Source organism: Equus przewalskii, chromosome 11 (assembly GCF_037783145.1).
Source record: "Equus przewalskii isolate Varuska chromosome 11, EquPr2, whole genome shotgun sequence".
NCBI lineage: Eukaryota > Metazoa > Chordata > Mammalia > Perissodactyla > Equidae > Equus > Equus przewalskii.
Window position 1 is genome coordinate 20,384,334 of NC_091841.1, and position 20,500 is coordinate 20,404,833.

At 37.3% G+C, this 20,500-nt stretch overlaps 1 protein-coding gene across 7 annotated transcripts in view; it reads right to left on the reverse strand.

Annotated features, from left to right (window-relative positions):
- Positions 1 to 20,500, reverse strand: part of LPXN (leupaxin) — a 37,518-nt gene that overhangs the window by 1,368 nt on the left and 15,650 nt on the right. For all 7 annotated transcript variants that reach the window (XM_008536926.2, XM_008536929.2, XM_070563981.1 and 4 more), the window contains 5 exons: positions 13,158 to 13,257; positions 9,769 to 9,936; positions 8,675 to 8,848; positions 8,470 to 8,551; positions 242 to 390 (listed from right to left, as the gene is read on the reverse strand). In XM_008536926.2, coding sequence (XP_008535148.1) covers positions 242 to 390; positions 8,470 to 8,551; positions 8,675 to 8,848; positions 9,769 to 9,936; positions 13,158 to 13,257 — 673 coding nt within the window. The remainder of the gene's footprint in view (positions 1 to 241; positions 391 to 8,469; positions 8,552 to 8,674; positions 8,849 to 9,768; positions 9,937 to 13,157; positions 13,258 to 20,500) is intronic.

The following is a 20,500-nucleotide window of genomic DNA, read 5'->3' on the forward strand; positions in this document are numbered from 1 at the left end:
ACCTGCCAGTTGCAGGAACTCACTCGGGTCCTTGACAAATGGAGACCAGAATATCACCCACTTGCAAAACGGAGAAGCAAATGCCCACAATGGATGCTGTGCTTTGTGTCTCCTTTAGGAAGCCCACATCAATCCTTGATCCTGAGCTGTGAACCCTCTGACCAGTTGCAGCTCTGCCTCTCCGAGAGGAGAACCCCTGACTTCTCCAATACCCAAAAGATAAATAAGTAAGTATACAGACCCCACAAACAAAGCACTCAGGATGCCAGACAGTGTCCATGGCTGAAAGATAGTTTTCCAACACTGGGCGGTTGCAGCCACCACACTTGGGTGAGAACATGGCTAAGAAATCCTTTCGGCAATATGGCTTCTTGTCCTTCTCATGAAAGCCTGAAGAGACAAAAGCAAGGATTCACTGTTGCAGTATGAGACTTTAAGCCAAAGTGAAGGCTGAGATGAGGCCAATAATTTAAATTCTTCCAACCTCAGGGTCCTCATATTCAAAATAGATACCTACCCCTAAGAGTTGTTTTAAGGAATATATGAGATAATGCATGTAAAGTGTTTTAGCATTGTGCCTGGTTCATAGTGAGCATTTAATAAGTGTTAAGATCTATTCCCCCTTGATGCATCTGTACTAGGCATTCTCTTGGCCTGCAGACTTCTGCCCCAGGTCTCGATAGGCTAGTCTCATCTTGTGATTCAGAAATCAGCTCAAATATCATCTTATCAGAGAGGCATCTGTTCAGCCCGAATCTATCACTTCATTTTTTTAACTGTCTTTATAGCATTTACCATTATCTGAAATCATCTTTGTGGTCTGTCTTCCCTCACTGGAACATTAGCTTTGAAAGAAACTAGATGTTGTTTGTCTTGTCACATTATATCTCTACTATCTGAAACAGCACCTGGACAAAAGTGCCTAATACTTAGAAATAAAACACTGTTAAATAATAATTTCCAAATGGATTTAAGATCTATACATAATAATTCAAATCATACAAATACTTGAATTAAAAATGGATGGATTCCTCTTTAAGCAGGGAATAAGAAAACTGTCATTAAAATGGCTCAAATTTCAAAAGCAAGTTAAAGATTAATAAATTTAGCCACATTAAAAATATATATGAATGACTTACGGATGACCAAAAAACAACATAAGCAAAGCCAAGATAAAGGGAAAACTGAGGAAAATAATTGCTAATTACACCTCAGGAAAAGTATAGCAAATACAAAGTGTTCTGAAATGTATATATGGTTTCAATTATTGTTTTATAAACTAAGGAAACAACAAACAATCTCTAAAACACTGAAAGAAGAAATACTTTTAGTGATAATATGTTCAACATTATGAGTAAGCCATGAAACTCAAAAGAAATCTATGGAGTTCTAATTTTTGCTAATTAGTAGTTTAATTTCTAATTGTAGCTAAATAGTAAAAACAGCGTTAAATAAAATAGCCAATGCTGGAAAATACACAGAGTGATTTATATATTTATATATTCCTGGTGATAAAGTTGAATGCTATTATTCTATTGGAAAGTCATTTGATAATGTGTATTCAAGAATTTTAAAAAAAGATATAGATATCTGAATCCCAGGAAGTAATCCACACAAATAATTCAAATAAGAAAAAGTGATGTTTACAGACATTCATTGTAGCACTACTAAAACTCAAGAAGTAATCTAAATATACTATTCTGAACGCATTTCAGTTGTTTCCAATATTTGTAACTATAAATAATTCAATGAACATCTTCAGGCACATAATCTTTTATAATCTGCATAAAATCCTAATTGAATAATGTATATTATTAAAATTATTATCATAAAATTATGAGACAACATGGAGAAATGTTTAGGTGAAATAAAAGGAATTTTAGGTATACTATAACTTACACATGCATAAATATTCATAAACGTAGAAAGCATTGGTAGAGAAATTTTTTTATGTTGCATTAGTTAAACAGGGTGATGGGTTATAAATGAAAATTTCTGCAATGTCTTTTTATTGTCTTTACATTAAAAGAAGAAAAACACAATAAACTAATTCATCTTCAAGCACTTATTCAGTGACATATTCCCTCTGCTTTGAAAATCACTTCCTCATGCTACCCAGATGGTTTGGTCCTTCACTTAACCCAGGGGTCTGCTTAAGAGAGCAACTGCCCTAACCACTCTATTTCAAATAGCACCCTATCACTCTCTCTCTCTCTCTCTCTCTCACCTAACATACAAAGTTAGTTAGTTATTTAGTTGGCTGGTTTGATTATTGCCTGTCTTCCTCACTAGAACATATGTACCATGAGGGGGGAACTTCGTTTTTTGTCACTGTAGCCTCAGTACCTAGAATAGTACCTGACACATACATAGGATTTGCTCAACAAATATTTATTGAATGAGCAGACATGGAAACAATATTACAATAGCAAAACTGAGACCATCAGCTCCAGAATATGTTGTTGTTTAGAGTCTCACTCCAGGATTAACTAGAACACGTATAAACAAGTGAACTTTTCTGTGAAGAACGCTCCTTGACATTACTTGGAGAGCCTACCTAAGATGATTATTAGCAATCCCATTTCTGTTATCACCTGCTTTGTACTGGTTCCAACTGAGAGTTTTACCTACAGTACTAAATTTAAATTAGATTCTTTACAGCAACCCTCCCAAAAGGAAATCTAAGAGAAATTACATGTAACCAACTAGTCAGTGGAGGAGCTGAGATTCAAATCTAAGCCTACCTTCAAAGCCTAACTTGGATGTCACACCCCTAACTTAAATGCATCCTGCCCTTGACCTCTTTGTGGGAACTGAACTCAGTATCAGTGAGTCCAAATATCATAAGCCAACAATTTTGGAATGAGAGCTCTACCTGTGTGCCACTAAAATAGCATGGAAGCAAAGCATGCACAGTAGATTGGAAAGCAGCCCAGGAAGAACGTTATTTCTAGAAATACTCTTTGATCGTAGCAGCCAGATTTTAAAAAGGTAATAGGAGCAGCCAGGCATTGGGACCTAAATTATGCAGCCATAGTTCCTCTGCTATCGCTGGTCACTTTTTGATATGCTTTGCCTTGTTCAACTATGCTGTTCTTGAAAAGGAGACAATTTAACAGACTTCTAAGGCCTATTTATCTAAGAATTTAAACTAATAATTTATAAACTGTCTTATATTGTTCTTCTATACCCCTGAGACACAGTAGAGCTCACTTTCTTCACCTTGTCAAAGAATGTCTAGAGTCTGATCAAATGTAACTGAATGTAGGAAGGCCTACGATTTAAGAAAAATAAACCAACACCCACAACCATCTTTCTTGCTGTTGGGCAGCACAGTCTTTCTCTAACTTTAGCATGGATCCATCACCTGGAGAGCTTGTCAATATGCAAATTTCTGGGTCCTATCCTCAGAGTTTCTGATTCAGTAGGTCTGGGATGGGGCCAAAGAATTTGCATTTCTGAGGAGTCCCCAAGTGATGCTGATGCTTCGTAAAATAAATGAAATAAAACTGAGCTTGCCTATAAGTTAAGTGTTACTTGAGAAAATTATAAGACATGCCAACTGACCCAGGAATGACCCTCATCTAGGCATTTGCAGGGTAGCTGATCTCAAGAATGAGACAGCAGGGAAGTAACAGCCTCTGTTTCAACTCAGGTGAGTCCTGGGAGAGAAATTAAAAGCAATCAGCCAAACTTGCTGTGATACCCTTGCATTCAGTAATCCAATAAATTGAGAAAGTTTCAGCACTTACTTTCCTAGAGGCTCTCTGGGGCCAATTACCTCTGGAGGATGGATGAGAGACACTAACAATTAAAAGTGTCACAGGGAGAGGGAGAGCATTTACACTCTTGTGAGGCTCTTAACCACAGGGGGAATTAGGGAGCACCTGCATGGCCTGGATAATGAACAATTAAAAAGAAAGACGTAGGTACCGAGGACCTGGTCCCTATGGGAGGATGCTAAGGCCTGATGTGCTTAGAAACTTGAGCCTCAAAGAATAATTTTCTGAACTGAAACAAAAATGCAGGTGAATTTAATTTCCCAGGAGGCTCAGGGGCTAAGCTGTCATTATAGAAACTTTGTGTGTAGCTATGTGACATAGGGTAAGGCAGGATGCCACCTAATTAATGGACTAACCATATAGTAGGAGACCCATTTACAGAAAGTGAAGGATAAAAGCAAAAATACAGCTTAAGAGGAGCTTCTGATTAATAAATGGCCTTTTTTGTCAGTTGTCTCAATAAATATGTCTTATGTGTGGCTTCTATCTATGTAAAGTCATAAATGACCCAATCAGCCTTGTCTGTTTAGAAGGGGCCTAAGTCAAGAACAGTGAAAACGAGGTATCTTTATGGTGCTTTCTGGTCATCTTACAGATAGGATAATTTTTCTTTTGTATATAATTAAATTTCTGTTTGAAATATGTCTATATTCTGTCGTTCTGCTCTCACGCAACTTCTACATCATAATCACCCACAGGCACCGTTCGCTTGCTGACTGTTCTACTCAAGTCACTCTCAGGCTTCTGAGGCTACCAATACAATATAAACTTAACCATGACACACTTTAATATGCTTTCGATCAAATCACAATGAAAAATGTGGCTTAACTAAAGTGCAATCTAGAAATGAAAGACCTAATGAGTTGTGAAAAGCACTGAACAAGCTTCAGTGAATAAGTAAATTACTACAAAGCACTGTATTAGTGGATTCTATCAGTGCTGCTCGATCTAGTTCTATCTTCAAATAAAATGTATCAGACTGGTGCTAAGAAAGCGAAAAGATCCAGTAGCAGAAGAAGAATCGAGTCTCCATCAAAGGACAGTTTTGATGTAGAAAAAACAGGGAACCTGCAGAAATAAGACCCAAGTTTAAATTTCAAATCTCTTTGACTTTCTAGTTGTATGACTGTAAGAAAATCACTTTACCTCTGAGGTTCAGTGTTTTCATCTGCAACTAGGTAAGATACGGAATAAAATAACTCTCTAAAGGTTGTGGTGGGGATTAAATGAACAAGAGTTAGAAATATACATAATAAAATGCCTGATATTTAGGAGAGTTTCCATGTTGGTGAGGGACTCAACATGTGGAATTTTCTTCACTCACTCTTGAAACATTACTAACATGACAGATAAAGAATTATTTAAAACAGAAAAACCCATAAGAAAAAGAGAAAAGAAAAAGAGATGCTACAAATGAGATACCAATAAAATTTTCCAAAATTTAAAGTAAGCATGAGTGACAACCAGCTTGGCAAAAACAAGGAAACTAAAACCTATATCTCTACAGAGGGGAGGTGCCAATAAAATTCAAGCCATCTGGAGCTCATAACATCAGAGGGGTTCAGGAACTGCACGCGCAAAATAGTCATCGAGGCTGGAAATAGGATTGGTTGGTTGCAAGTCTGAAGAGCTGTTAGGAGATCAGATCCCCCACCCTACCATAAGATACAGTGATTAATTCTGGAAATGTCAAGTCAGAGAATCTCAGTGATCAGGGTACTGGGCACCATAAGGAAAGAAGTCAAGCTTTCTACTGAAAAATGGGCATTAAATAACAGTTGATGTGATAAATGGTGAAAACCCCATCTTCCAATCTCTTTTTTTAATTCTCATAATGCTGTTGGAGAGAACATCTCTTCAGTAGAATTGATTCAAGATAACTAAAATATTAATATTCAGGGGCCCTCCAGCAAAATGGCCAGAGTATCCTATCTGAGTACCATACAGTTGAGTCCACCAGTCAACAAGTTCTGCCTATATCCACAGAGCTTCAAATTAGCATTTTAGTGTCTCATTCTCAAAAAGGAAATGGACAACCAAAGACCAGCAGCATTGGGCAAAGACAAATATAACAAGATGTAAGGAATCAAGATGGAATAGATATCAAATTCCAAATTGAGCTGCAAGACATCCTTCAAAGTAGCCATGAACTGTTTTCATAACTCTTGAACTCTTCACTCACGCTGAGGATACAAACAGATAAAGAGGAAGGGAAATTGAGAGAGGGATTTCTTTGGAGAAAACTGTGCTATGGGTGTTCGAACACCACCTCCAAAAGGGATGAGGTATGATTCCTGCTAACCTCAGGCCAAGAGAGGAATTTCAATGGGACTACTCAGAGAGCTAGATATGTGTCCCCTGCCATTAGTGAGATATGGTTGATGGTATTTGACTCATCCTTGGAAAAAGTCCACAGGAGATGGCATCCTTTATACAGATGTACCTGAAAATCAACTTCAGTCCCACTGAGTGCAAGGAAGGTGCAAGTTTCCCATGGTCCGTATATGAAAATGTGAGTAAAAGAGATGATCCAGAATAATTATAATCATTTCTAAGAGATCACCAGGAGGAACAATGTAAACCCTGCAAAAAAGAACCTGTGTGAAATGGATCCTCAAAGAAATGTGCCACGGGGAAACAACCAGCCAAGGCATGTGAAAAGCAATCAAGAGTTTACAACTGGACCTATATTGAACCCATAAAAGCATCCAAGAAGAAAAAAAAGTCAGAGTTAAACATCTGCCAGGCCCAGAGAGTATAAAGCAAATTTATAACAGCAGAGACAAGAGACAAGTTAGAACTTTCGTGCCCTCCAGTCTCATCTCCTTCCATACCTGTTTCAATTCTGGAGGGATCAGATATCAGGATTAGCAATAGGAGTGAGGGTGGTGGATGCCAAAGGCAGGAAAGGACAGATAAAAGGCCATAAACCCCTGCCCTGGTCTCCTGCAGCTTAAAGGACCTATCAGGGGAGAGAGTAGCTGACTCTAAATAAGTTGGAAGCTTTAGCTATTACACAGACTGAATTACCTAAGGACTTAGTTTTGTGTTTTGTGTCTTAAACTGACTTTCTGTTTAGAATTATTTATTAAGAGTAATCAGAAAAGACACAGGACTGTCCAAATTTTTATTTAGGAGAGAGGAGCAAACATTCCCCACTGAGTGAATTCTAAAAGGACAGGAAAAGACAAAATAAAGAAGTTTTCTGATTCCATGTATGAGTCATATCTGTTCAAAAGAAACATAAGTAGTAGAAAAAAATCAAGACAATTCAGAAAACAGAAGAAAAAAAACTTGCAAAGAGGGAAAAACAGGTCACATTGAAAGGATCACGAATAAGAACAAAATAACAAAAAATTCTCAACTATGGAAGCTGGAAGACAATGAAGCAATGTCTTCAAAATTATGAGGGAAAATAGCTTCCACCTCGAACTCTATGCCCAGGAAACTTAAAGTAGACAACAGAATAAAAATATTTTCAGAGATTCAAGGTCTCAAAAATTTTACCTCCTATCCTACTCTTGGGAGCTACACTTGAGGATGTGCTCCACCAAAATATAGACAGTAACATTTATTAAGAGACATGAGATCCAAGAAACAAAGGATCCAGAGAAGAAAGTAGTAAAAGGAATTCCCAAGATAACGGTCCAGAATACCACTTGTCAGCAAGCCTGAGGAGGAACCATTTCAGACTGGAGCAAGGAGGATGGAAGTCTCCAAGAAAAAACAAATGGAAATGACATGTTACCAGATATAGTAGATCATTTTGAGAAGGATTTCACAGCTCTGTCAGATAAATTATAGATAAGAACAACAAAAATTAAGCTAATGAAAAAGAAATCCAAATATTAACTTTAGGAAAAAATTAATTTATATAAAAATGATACCAAGAAAATAATATTAATTATTACTATGTCTCCATGTGCTGGACACCATCCTAAACACTATAATGGTATTGTAATCTTAAAATCCTCAAAATGACCCTATGAGGTAAGCATTATTATTAGGTCCATTTTACTGATGAGAAAAGTGAGGTACACAGAGGTTAAATGACTTGAGCAACATCATATGACTAATAAATACCACAGTCCAGATTTGAAGTCGGCAATCTAACTTTAAAATCTCTGCTCTATGGTAATCACAGTTTGCTACATGGCTCAATTATAAGCAGTATTTCCATAGTTGTCAACATGTACACACTGAATCTGACCTGTAATTATAACCTAATTATATATTGAGAGAATGGGGGAGAGAAAATATGTTGGGGGTAAGATGGGGTAGTAACAACATTTCTAAATTCTCATCTTCCCTGATAGATTAACATAATGGTTAAAACTAGAAAAAAAATCTATAGTAATATATTATTTAAAACACACAAGTAAATAACAGAAAAAAAGTTAAAAAAATTGGAAATTGGAAAGGAGAACTAGATTTGAGGGTAGAGAAAGGAAAAGCTAATCTTTTTCGATATTACCCTTGAAGTAATATTTGATTTTTAAACTATGTATTCATATTTCTTTGATTTAAAAAACTAATTTAGAAAAAATTTATAAATGTTGGGAAAAGGTAGGGAGGGATGGCATCTAGTACTGAAATGGGCACTTGGATGGTAGGGGCAGGACTCAAGGCCACCGTGGCAGGTCAAGGAAAAGCTCTGCTGGTATTCTTGTAACTGTTCCGGGTGTACCTTCTGCACCAAACACCTCTCCACAATGAAAGCAAAAGAAGTGCTCTGGGTGCCAGGTTTGGTCCATTGCTGTCAGCACTTTCTGGAAAAGGAACACACAGAGAGATGTTAGAAGGCAGCAGAGTTGTAAACACTATCCCGGTTCTAGGTTCTAAATGAGTGATTAAATACTACATGAAAGCAGGGGTAAGGGGGATTTACTCACATCCTGGATGGGAGCAGCACAGTAGGCACAGCGTGGAGAAAAAAGATGGTGGTAGTCCTTGCAGCAGTAGGCCAAGCCATTCCGCTCAAAGAAGAGGCTAGAGCCAATCTCTTCTTTGCAGTGAGTGCAGACGAAGTGCTCTGGATGCCATGCTTGCCCTAGAGCGTAGATCACCTGGAGGACAAAATAAGACCTAGCATGGGAACCCAGTTGAGTGCTCTAGGGCCTACAGCTTACACAACTCTGAAAGGCACTCTTCACAAGCATTCCTTGTCAACGACACCCCTGGAGTCATACAACGCTGAGGCCTAGGCTGAGGTTCTACCTATGCGACTGTTGTCTATGCTTTATGGATAGTAAAAGAGTGCCCAGTTTCCTGAGTGATCATGCTGATAGAGGCCTGTAAATGTTTGTTACCACTACACCGCCCCAGAGGGTAGGAGAAACAAAACAGAGCACAGTAGTGACCAACAAGACATACTATGGCCTTGGCATGGAAGGGATCCCTGGAAGAGGAAAAGGCCAAATGACAGTTTTCATTCCTCAGGTCTGAACACGTCATTTCATGCCCCATGCGTGAATCAAAGCCCTTCATTATGGTTTCTGGTGAAGGGTGATGTGGAGCAGGAGTCTGTAGCTGTGATTTGGAGCTGAGTGCAGCTGAATTGTAATCAATTAATTTAGACTGAGACTGTCAGAACAGAGGAAGCAGTGAGAAGTTCCTTTCAGTAAAGGCAGTACAGAAAAATGCTTAAGAACTCAAATTTGAGAATCAGACTCTCCTGGGTTCAAATCTTACCTCTACCTCTTACTAGACCTTGGACATGTCAGTTAACATCCCTGAGCCCTCAGTTTCTTCATCTTTACAACGGGAACGGTAATAGAGTCTTCCTTAAAGGGCTAATGTGACTATTAAATGAGGGAATTCTTATAAAGCACTTAGCTCAGCGCCTGGAGCACTGTAAGGGATCAGTTATTATTAACTATTACTAAAACGTCTTAGAATGTAAGGAGATAAAGCAATCTTTGGTGAGACGGAGACAGACATATACACAGACAGACGGCTGTAGGACGAACATTGTGGCCTATCCCACCTTTCCAGCAATCGGTTTCTGACAGGAAGCACAGTGGCCCTTGGGCACTGTGGCAATTCCAAGGTCCTGCAAATCCTGCTCCAAACCCCCCAGCATGGAGTCTAGGGAGGCCTTGTCGTCCCGTTTGTCTGGCAAGTGTTTCTTGCTGACATCTGGTTTCACTGCAGCCTGGTACCAAGGGAAGAACCATGAAGAGAATCAGTTTCATGTACATTTACCCTCGTTGGCATCTTCTGCATGATCCTGTAAGTTCACCTCTACTGACTGATCCTTTAGTCTTTCCCTAACCTTTGTTCAAGACATGGTAGAATCCAACATTGTAACACCACTAAAAATGTTTTCATCCTCCTTTCATTCTAAGTTCCTCAGGCCAAATAAAATCTGATTAATCTTCCTCCATTTATAAATCTTTTCTGACCATAGGAAATGGAGTGTCTGAAGACGATACCTTTTCTTGTTCTTACGACAACCATCGGTCAACAATTAATCATATCTTCTTTTCATTCATTTATTCTGCAATGTTTATTGAGCAATTAGTTTGTGCCAATAACTACTCCAGACTTTTGGTAGAGAGCAGTGCACAAGGCCTACTGAGTGCCGCCCTCGTGGAGTTTACTTTCTCTGGGTGATAGATAATAAACAATTTAACAAGTAAATATATGATGTAATGTCAGGTATAGATAAGATATAAGTTATATACGGAGGTGGAAGTGACAGAGGGTGGGATGGTGAGAAAGAATTGACTTAGATGTGGGAAATATCAGAGAAGGCCCTCTAAGGAGGTGATACTTGTGCAGATATTTGCGTGATATGCTTAGGGACCCAGAAATATTGATGTTTGTAGGAAAAGCATTCCAGAAGGAAAGAAGGCCCGGTGCAAGGAAACAGTTTGATATATTAGAAGAAAAGTAAAATAGGTCAGTGGAGCTAGAGCAGGGGGAGTGAGATTGAGCATGTATGAGAAGAGATGGAGAGAGAGGCAAAGACGGCATCAGGCCTTCACAATAAACTCGGGTTTTATTCCAAGGGTGATGGAGCCATTGGAGGATTTCAAGCATGAAAGTGAAAGAATCTAATTTACAAGATCCCTGTGGTAGCTGAGTGAGGAATTAAGTGCAGATAAGCAAGAGTAGAATTAGCGGTACTAGTCAGGAGGGAGACTATTACAACAATTCAAACCAGAAGTGATGACTTGGACCAGTGTTAGGGGAGAAGGTGGTGAGAAGTTGTCAGGTAAGACTTGCTGGTGGATTGGATTTATTAAAGCAAAACTCTAAAAGAGTTATTATAAACCATTCAAAGACAGAGCCTCAAATTACAAAAAAGATACCCAGCTTGTCCTTCATCACTTCGTGTCCTGCTTCCATCTCTCTCAACTCCCTTCCAACTGGGCCACTGCTACCATCTCCCTAATACTTCCTGATCAGAAAACTACAATGGCTGTCCACAACCTCCAGCATCAAATCTGCACTCATCAGACAGGCGTTCAAAGTCTCCCACCCTCTGTCTTCACTTTGCCTTTCCAATCTCCTCTTTCATTACTCAGTCAAAAGCCTCCATTGTTCAAGGCCAGCCAGGCTCCCTGCAGTCTCCCGAATGTGATCTGTTACTGTCTGCCTTCAGGCCTCTATATCCTATTTTTACTGCCAGGAATAACCTCACATTATCTCACTAATCAGAAATGCTCATTTCCCTTCAAGAAACTTTTATCATCTGACAGATTTCCTTCCTTTTCTATTATATAATGTTACCTAATGTGGAAGACATTAGTGTTCAGAAGGTTAATGTCTCAAAGGCCTAAAAGGACAACCAATATTAAGTAAGTAATAACACAATTTTATATATATATAAATCTATGTCTGTATTTACATCTGTAACTATTTGCTTGTATATTTCAGAATACTTCTAAATGGCTATGTAAGAAATACTGACAACCTCCAGGGGGCAGCACCGATGGCCGGGGAGAGAGCTGATAGAGAAACAGCTCACTGTAAACTTTTGTACTTTTGGTTTTTGCACAATGTGAATGCATGGCCTATTCAAAAAATAAACAGAATATCTTTTAAATGTAAATAAACCAAAGCATGTTAAATCAATTAGAAAACACAACACAATTAAAACTCCTAATGTAGATTTTTTTCCTAGTCGTTTCTGATATACAGCACCATGAGGAATGCACTCAGCTTTACTGTAAACATGAAAGAAAATTTGTTTCTGACATTTATTCATTTGTCCCTCTAATAAGTATGTATTACTCACAATGCGGAACTGTGCTGGGAGTCCAAAGGTGACCCACAAAGATAAGGTTCCTGTCTCCCCCAATCATACACATTTTTTTGTTTTTTTTTTTAGGAAGATTAGCCCTGAGCTAACGTTTGCTGCCAATTCCCCTCTTTTTGCTGAGGAAGACTGGCCCTGAGTTAACATCCACGCCCATCTTCCTCTACTTTATACGTGGGACGCCTGCCACAGCATGGCTTGCCAAGCGGTGCCACGTCCGCACCCCGGATCCAAACCGGCAAACCCCGGACCACTGAAGCAGAGCATACACACTTAACCGCTGTGCCACCAGGTCAGTCCCCATACACATTTTTATATACTGCCTTGAAATTACTTCATCGTCACTCACACGTACATATCAAATCCCCCAAACAATTTAAAATGGTTGGACTCCCTACCTTAAGAATTCTAGATTATATTTCCCTTAATACATTTTTAAGCCAACTTCTCTGATTTTCCTTCCCTGCCAGGCCATGCGAGCTCAACACTCATGCTCTGGAGGCTAGAACAAGGAGGCAGGTTATACTGCAACATGGGGCTTAGGAATCCTCATCCGTCCTACTTTCAATGCCACACTTTGATCTCTCATGCTCTGTCCCAGCTTGCCCACAGGTCTCCTCCATCCTGCTCAGGCAGGTCTCTTTAACAGTCCTGCTACACTTCATTCAGCCTTAGATGCTGATGCTCTCAGGGCTCACTTCAACTAAAAGGACCTCCTCTCTCATCTCTTTGCATCCAAACGCTTTCCATTCTCCAGAGTTACCATCCCACATCCCATCCCCACCTCTGACAAAATCTCCTTGACCTCTCTACATTCTTAATGTTTGCTCCACATATTTTTTGAAAAACCACCTGTCTTTTATTCTGTAAATGTTACAGAGACTTATGCTTCATTTTACCAAGCACACTCCAAGCTCCTTCAGATCAGAGGCTGTATCATACTATCTTTTGCGTCCAGATAATACATAGCACAAATTTGAGTTCATCTGTTGAATTAAATTTAGTCCGGGAAAATGAATGACAACTTAGAAGAATTCCTAAAGGGGGAAGGCAGAGCTGAGTTCCACAGAGATAAACGCTGGAAGCTTCACCACAGGGACTGTGCTCACCTTAGCCTGCATCTCACTCAGGTGGGCCATGAGCTCATCCAACTGAGCGGCTGCTGAGGTTTTAGGAGGTGGTGGTGATTCCTTTGGCTCTTGGACCTCACTATGGAGAGAAATAAAAAAAAATCATTCTAACACATCAAAACTCAAATAAATGTTAAGCCATACATAAAATACCAGAAAATGCAGCTTTAGCTATTAACCCCTTAAATGTGAGTAAAACTAGAGACAGCAAGTACGTATTTTAAAAAATAGGTACTAGACGAAAACTCTGAATAAGGTTTCCCTGCCTTTTGTCTCCAAGTCTCCAACTGGTCATCTCAAAAACTGACTATTGTTCTCAAGTGCATGAAGGAAAGTGCTGCACATGTAGGTGGGCAGCCATTCTCTCCCAACAACCAGATGCAAAGCAGCCTCTGAAAACAGCTTTAAGGCCATGGTTCAATGTGTACTATTTTAATAGCATTCTTTTATTAAATTATAAAGTATTATATCTTCTCTCAGTAATTGTCAGGCAAAAGACAAAAAATAAATAAGAAAATAGAAGAGGCCTCAACAAACTAAGGCCTATGGGCCAAATTTGGCCATGCCCATGCATTTACACACTGTGTACACCTGTTTTCCTACAGAGTTGGATAGTTGTGACAAACACCTTATGGTTCACAAAGCCTAAAATATTTACTATCTGCCCTTTACAGGAAAAGTCTGCAGCGCCCTGATAGAGTTTAGATAATCTATACGATGCTGGTTTCATATCCATATAATTGTGAATAAATTATTGATCAATAAAATTTTGGACCCAAGAAATAAAATTCAGATTCTTCAAATACTTGCACAATCATTAGCAAAATTAACCATGTATAAGGACATAAAATAAAGCTCAATAAATTCTAAGTCAACCATACAGAACATATTCTTAGATTGCAGTGACTGAAAGTACAAATTAACTGTTAAAAAAAACTATCCACTTAAGGAAAAATAAAATACTTCTAATTAATTCTTGGGATGAAGAAAAAAATAAACAGAATTTTAAAACTACTTAGAAATAGTAATGAGATCATGCACACACATACACATATGCTTCTTCGAGTTGAAAGCAAAATGTTACTGAAAGGAAAATAAACAGACTTAAGTGCAATATTGAAAAATAAGAAAGCTCAGAAACAAATAAACAAAATATCCAACTTAAGAGTCCAAAAATAAACAAAGACTAAAATAATTAAACAGAAGGCATAAAAGCATAAATTAATGAAACAGAAAACAAAAAAAACCTGATAGTTTTTTAGAAGCATTATATAAATTTTCAAGTACATAGAAAAATATGGAAAATCACCCAATAAGTTCTAGGAATATTGCAGAAACTTGATACTAAAACCAGACAAGGAGAGAACTGTTTGTGTGTGTTGTGTGTGTGTGTGTGTGTGTGTGTGTGTGTGTGTCTGTGAGAGAGAGACAGAGACAGAGGGCGAAAGAGAGAGAAGCTTAAATTAAAATAGTAGAAACGTGTTTAAAAATCATCATGGCTAGGCAGTGTCTACACCAGTCATCCAAGGATGGTTCAACTTTATGAAAAGGATTTATATAATTCATTATACTAACAAATAAGTGAAAGATTTTATAAACATATTGATAGATGCTGAAAAGCAGTTGAAAATAAATTCAACCATGTTCCTCTTGTTGAAGATTGAGGAAAAGAACAAAAATTCCATAACCTGATAAAATATGTCTATAAAAAATTTATAACAAGCCTCATATTTAAGAGTCAAATAATAAACACATTTCTAATTGAGAAGAGGACAAGGATTCTACTATCATTGCTGGTCTTCAATACTATTCCAGAATGCATTATCAAATTCATTTAAAAGTAACAATAAGATTTATACATTTCAAAGAAAAAACTAAAGCACTTTCCCTCCTACTTCCTTGTAAATAGACGGTATGATCATTTACCTAGAAAATATAAGATAAATGATTGAACTATTAGAATGAAGAGAAAATACCAGGATGGTTACCAGATACAAGAATAAAATGAAATAATTGGTGTCTTTCTTATAAACCAGCAGTAACCAATCTGAAAATCCAATTGGAAAAAAAGAACGTGTTCACAATACCAACAAAACAATTTTAAAATATTAGAGAATAAATCTAGCCAGAAACGTGCAAGACTTCTATGAAGAAAAGCCACTGGCAGAAGTAAAAGAAGACCCACATAAATGAAGACACATAATACAATGTTAGTTTCACCCAATTAAACTATAAATTCAATGGAATTCATATAAAAATCCTAATAGAATTATTCAAGTTAATTAATAAGCTAATGGTAAAATTCAAGCTCTAGAACACGAAAGAAAATTTTGAAGAAAAAAAGATGAAGAGGTAAGACTTCTCTCAATAGATATGCTCTCCTATAAAATGACAATAAGTAAATTTGAGTGATGTTGTTAAAGAAACAGACAAATATATCAAAGGAGTAGAACAGAGAACACAGAAACACTCCTGTACCTATGAGAACTTTGCATACAGTAAATGTGGCATTTCAAATAATCAGAAACAGACTATTCAACTCAAAATGTGTGGCAGTCTATTTGGAACGCAATAAATTTAGATCTGTAACACAATACAAACAAATAAGTTTTAAGTGAATTAAAGATACAAATATTTTTAAACATAAAAATTCTAGAAGGAAATGGAAGACATTTTTTATAATTTGGGGTGATGAAGACCTTCCTAAGAAAGGCATACAACTCTAAAGTGAAGTCAAAAAAGAAAAAATGTCAATAGAGATAATTTCAAAAACAATTTAAACATAAATAAAAGAAGATAAATAATATTCAAATATTAGGACATCTATAAATCAATAATAAAAAGACAACCCAACAGAAACCTGAGCTAAGGAGTTTTTTTAAAAAAGCAGGTTTCAGAAAAAGAAATTTGAATGTTTATTACTACATAAAAACATGCTTATTCTCAATCTTTAATATGAATATTAAACGAGATATCAATTTTTTACCCATTAGTCAAAATTTTGAAAGATTGATAATAAGCAGTATTGGCAAAAGTCAGGATTATATATATACATATATATTTACAAGTAGCTATGTAAATTTATAAAATCCTTTGCAAAGCAGGATCTAGTAATATTTCAAATATACATATCCTTGGATTCAGCAATTTCACTTTCAAGACTCCATTCTACAGAAAAATTGGAAATATCTACTAAGATATATGTACAAAGACGTTCCTTAAAACATAAAAATAGTACAGTTTTTATGAGCAAATTTTAAATAAAATAAATGGAGATAGAGTCAAATAAATTACGGTTCCTCCATGCTATAGAATAGTATGAAGCTGCTAAAATGAATGTAGGCATAGATTTATACGAACTAAGGATGACTTATAAGATACATTGTTAACTTCAAAAAGCAAAGCCCACAACAATATGAAAAATACCCTTCATTTTATGTAAACACATATGCACATATACATTAGTGCGAATATGCATACACAAAGGTCTGTAAGGAGACACACCTGACAGCAGTTAACCTAGAGGGCTAGTAAATAGGTGGTGGGAGGAATGAGAGTCTACATGGTCTGAATTCTTTGACTTTTATTTTGACACTATTTTTTAGAGCAGTTTTAGGTTCACAGCAGTATTGAACAGAGGGTACTTCTTTGACTTTTTTATACACATGAGTTTATAAAATAATTGCATATGTTATATTTTTAAAACAAAGGTCATCTGTACTAGAAAAAGAGCTCATGTGCACGGCCAACAGACAAGGTGATGGGGGGGCAAATGAGGCATCCATCAGTAGTTCAGTTCTCATGTATACACATGTACATATTCAGGTATAATAACTCTATGAACAACCTTCAGTAAAGTACATTAATATAGTCACAGTGTTATAGTTTTTATTAAAAAATATTTTTAAATATAAAATTAATGTAAGTGTAGAAAATTTTTAAACTGCAGAAAAATATAAAGAAAAATTTAAACCACACATAATCCCCCTTTTGAGAGGCAATTGATTACTCTGGACATGTTGGCTTATATCATTACACTCTTCTATGATTGTATACAATTTTAGAAAATTAGGATTTTTTTTCATGTTTTAAAGTGAACACTTTTTCATATCCCTATCCATCCTTTGCAACCACAATAGATAGCATCTATTGAGTGTCTACACTATGCTAGACCCTCTGTAAAGGGTTTTAGTGGTGTCCTCTTTAAATCCTCATAACCTTAAGAGCCATGTATTGTCACCCCCAGATGAAAACAGTGGGGCTTAGAGAAGTTAAAAATGGTGCTCTACATAATATAGCTGGTAAATAACAGAGTTACTCTTTATCACTATGCTAAACTACCTTCCAAATGATGTTTAATGGCTACATAATTTTCAAATGTATAATATACCATAATTTATTAAACCAATCATTTACTGTTAGACACCTACATTATTTCTGATTTTTGCTTTTATAATAAATACTGCTAAATAAATACTTGCACTCATATTTGATTATTTCCATAGAGTAAATTTTGAGAAGTGGAACCGCTGGATCACACACAGGTAACTGACTCTAGAGTAAGTTTATAATCAACAATGACCAAGAGAAGTTAGCTGACAACCCACCAAACTGACATTGACACTGATTCTCTCCCTTTCTCCCTCTCTCTCTCTCTCACACACACACACAATGTCATAAACAGACCAACTATTCCAAGTCTTTCACTAAATATATTTTCAAAACCGAAAACATAAACTTACTACTTTACTTATTTTTAAGTATTTATCAACCAGGAAAAATGTAGAAGGAAAATGGATATCTTCCTTTCCTAAGAAAAAACAAACGGTCTTTTGGGTCAACATGTCCCACTAGTGACTTACTTATGTCTGAGTATTTAACAACAAGGAAAATGTAGGAGGAAAGTGGATGTCTTCGCTTCTTAAAGACTTTGTCTTTTAGGTACAACACGGCCTCCTGCCAGACCTTAAGATTTTTTTTCTTTTTAATCTGGGAACAAAAATGGTGAGGTATGCAAGTGATTGAGTCAGTCTTTGGAGGTTTTCAAGAAAGTGCAAAGGAGCTCTCCCTCACAACTCTTTTCAGTCATAATCCCTTAGTAATTTCTGCCACAGGTGTGTGTCATAGAAGTACGAAAGGCAGCTGGACTGTGAGCACATTCTTCTGCCCTGTGCCCCAGCATAGAATAAATGTTTCCTGTATGGGTCTGTATAATCTTGTCCATCTCACAGTTGGGGCATACTTGTGTTTATTCAAAGAATTCTCACTGGTTTCTAACTAAACTCCTAGTGCAGTGTATAAAGAGAAATAGATCATCGTCATGATACCCTAATAGTAATTGAGTTGACAATATGATATTCTAAACAAGAAAGGAGAGACCTTGAAGAGTAGATGATTACATCACTACAGGAAATGTTCCTGAAGAGAGGAACCTCAAGTCAGAGCTCCTGTGATTTTTTTCCCTGAACTCTTGAAGACGGTAAAGGTGTTTTGCTATACCCTCAGCCACAACTTACTTCATTACTCAGAGATTTTAACAACACAAATCACAAGAGATGCATTTAAAAGAATCCAGACTTCTCAAGTGGAGGACTTCATTGTGCTGAGTTTTTTTCCCCCATTCATTCCCCTGTAATATTTTTATGAATTGTTTTTCCCTATTCTTACCAAAACTGTTTTTGTTCATGTAAAAGATACTTTCAAAATTATTGTTCATATTGCTACTGATATATAACTACTTTAGAAATATCATTACATTGCTATATTCACAACTGGTATTGAATACACTTTCAAGGTTGAAAGCAATGTCCCATTTATTTAAGCAAGCCAGAGAAAATGATGGAAAAAGAATGCAGGAATCTAGTTTCTGAGTCTCATGCTCTATCTGCACATGCCAGCCTTGTGAGCTCTGAATTATACCAGCCTTAGGATTTGTATCAGTCTACTACATATTTACCAGGTCACCTGTATTTCATATCACTCTCCCACACAGACCTACACAGCAAGTATCATTCAGTAATGAGAAGTGTGTTGGTCAATGTCCACTCAGGAAAATACAAACACTGGGAGTAAACAGAAGGAATTTAATCAGAAATTTGATTACACAGGTGATGGGAGAGCTCAGAAGCAAACAGAAGACATTGAGGGAACCCAGAGATTAACCACAGCAGGAAGCCATTAGGTCAAAGGGAGGAAGAAATGAGGCAAAGTTCCCAGAGCCCAGGGGCCCAGGTCAACAGGCATAAGCCAGAACCACAGCAGACCTGTTTTGCTCCAGCTGAAGCCACAAAGGAGATATAACTGCTGAGAGACACTGTGGAGAGACAGAGATTGAGCAAGCAAATGCCCTAAATTGCCCTGCCTTTCATCCTCCAGTCTCTGCACAGTGCCTCCTACTTGTTGATGCCAGCAAAAAGCAACTGACCCTGAAGCCTGGAAAATCCAGTGGACAGAGTGGTCAGCTCCCCAGGAATACACAGCAGAGCAAGAGAAGAGGAAGAAACGAATTTGGTGGGAAATAGGCCAAAGACTCATACTACAGGGGAGGGAGTGTCAATAAGTTAGTATTGGCATGCCATCAATTGCTCACAATGCCAGATAAACAAGAAAATGGCTGTTGGTTGGGATGATTTTCTTGTTATATGTTCATGTGTTCATTAGTATTTCTATTAAAAGTCTCGGTTTCCTAGATTTAAAAAACCAAATATTTACTGAAAGCCTATTGTGTACCAAGCACTGCTTTGTTGTTGTTTTGATTTATTTATGAGGGGGAGAGACAGAGAGGTCCAGGGGGCATGCCCACCAGGTAACTTCCTGGAACTGAAATAAACTGGCAATATATATTAATAAACTGACCTTACCCCCAGCAAAGTAGAAAGTGCCCTGAAGTGGAAAGTTATAAAACAGACTTCCTGATAGCATAGGTCCTTCTCCTATTTTGGTGGTGTATGCATGCTCCATTGGTTGCAATTCTGAAACCAGATCAGTGTAGTGTTGCACCCTTTACCAAGCATGAGCCTTTATTAGATACATTTTAAGCCCTTTGTTGCCCAGAATTCTGATTTTCAAAATTGCAAGCTGTAACTAAAGAGAGAACAAGAAAAGTGGCCTTTTTATTTTTTTGAGATTGTCAATTCTGCTTTGGTCAGTAGAAATGATTAGGACATGGATCTGTGTCAATATGTAACTTTTATTAAAAGGAAATCCCTCCACCCGCTAAATAAATTTTGAGGAAATACAGAAAGAAGAAGTATATATTCATGAGCCTGCCGTGGAGATCCACTGTCTTAGATCAGCCCTGATTTTAGCTCTGATTTTGTTGG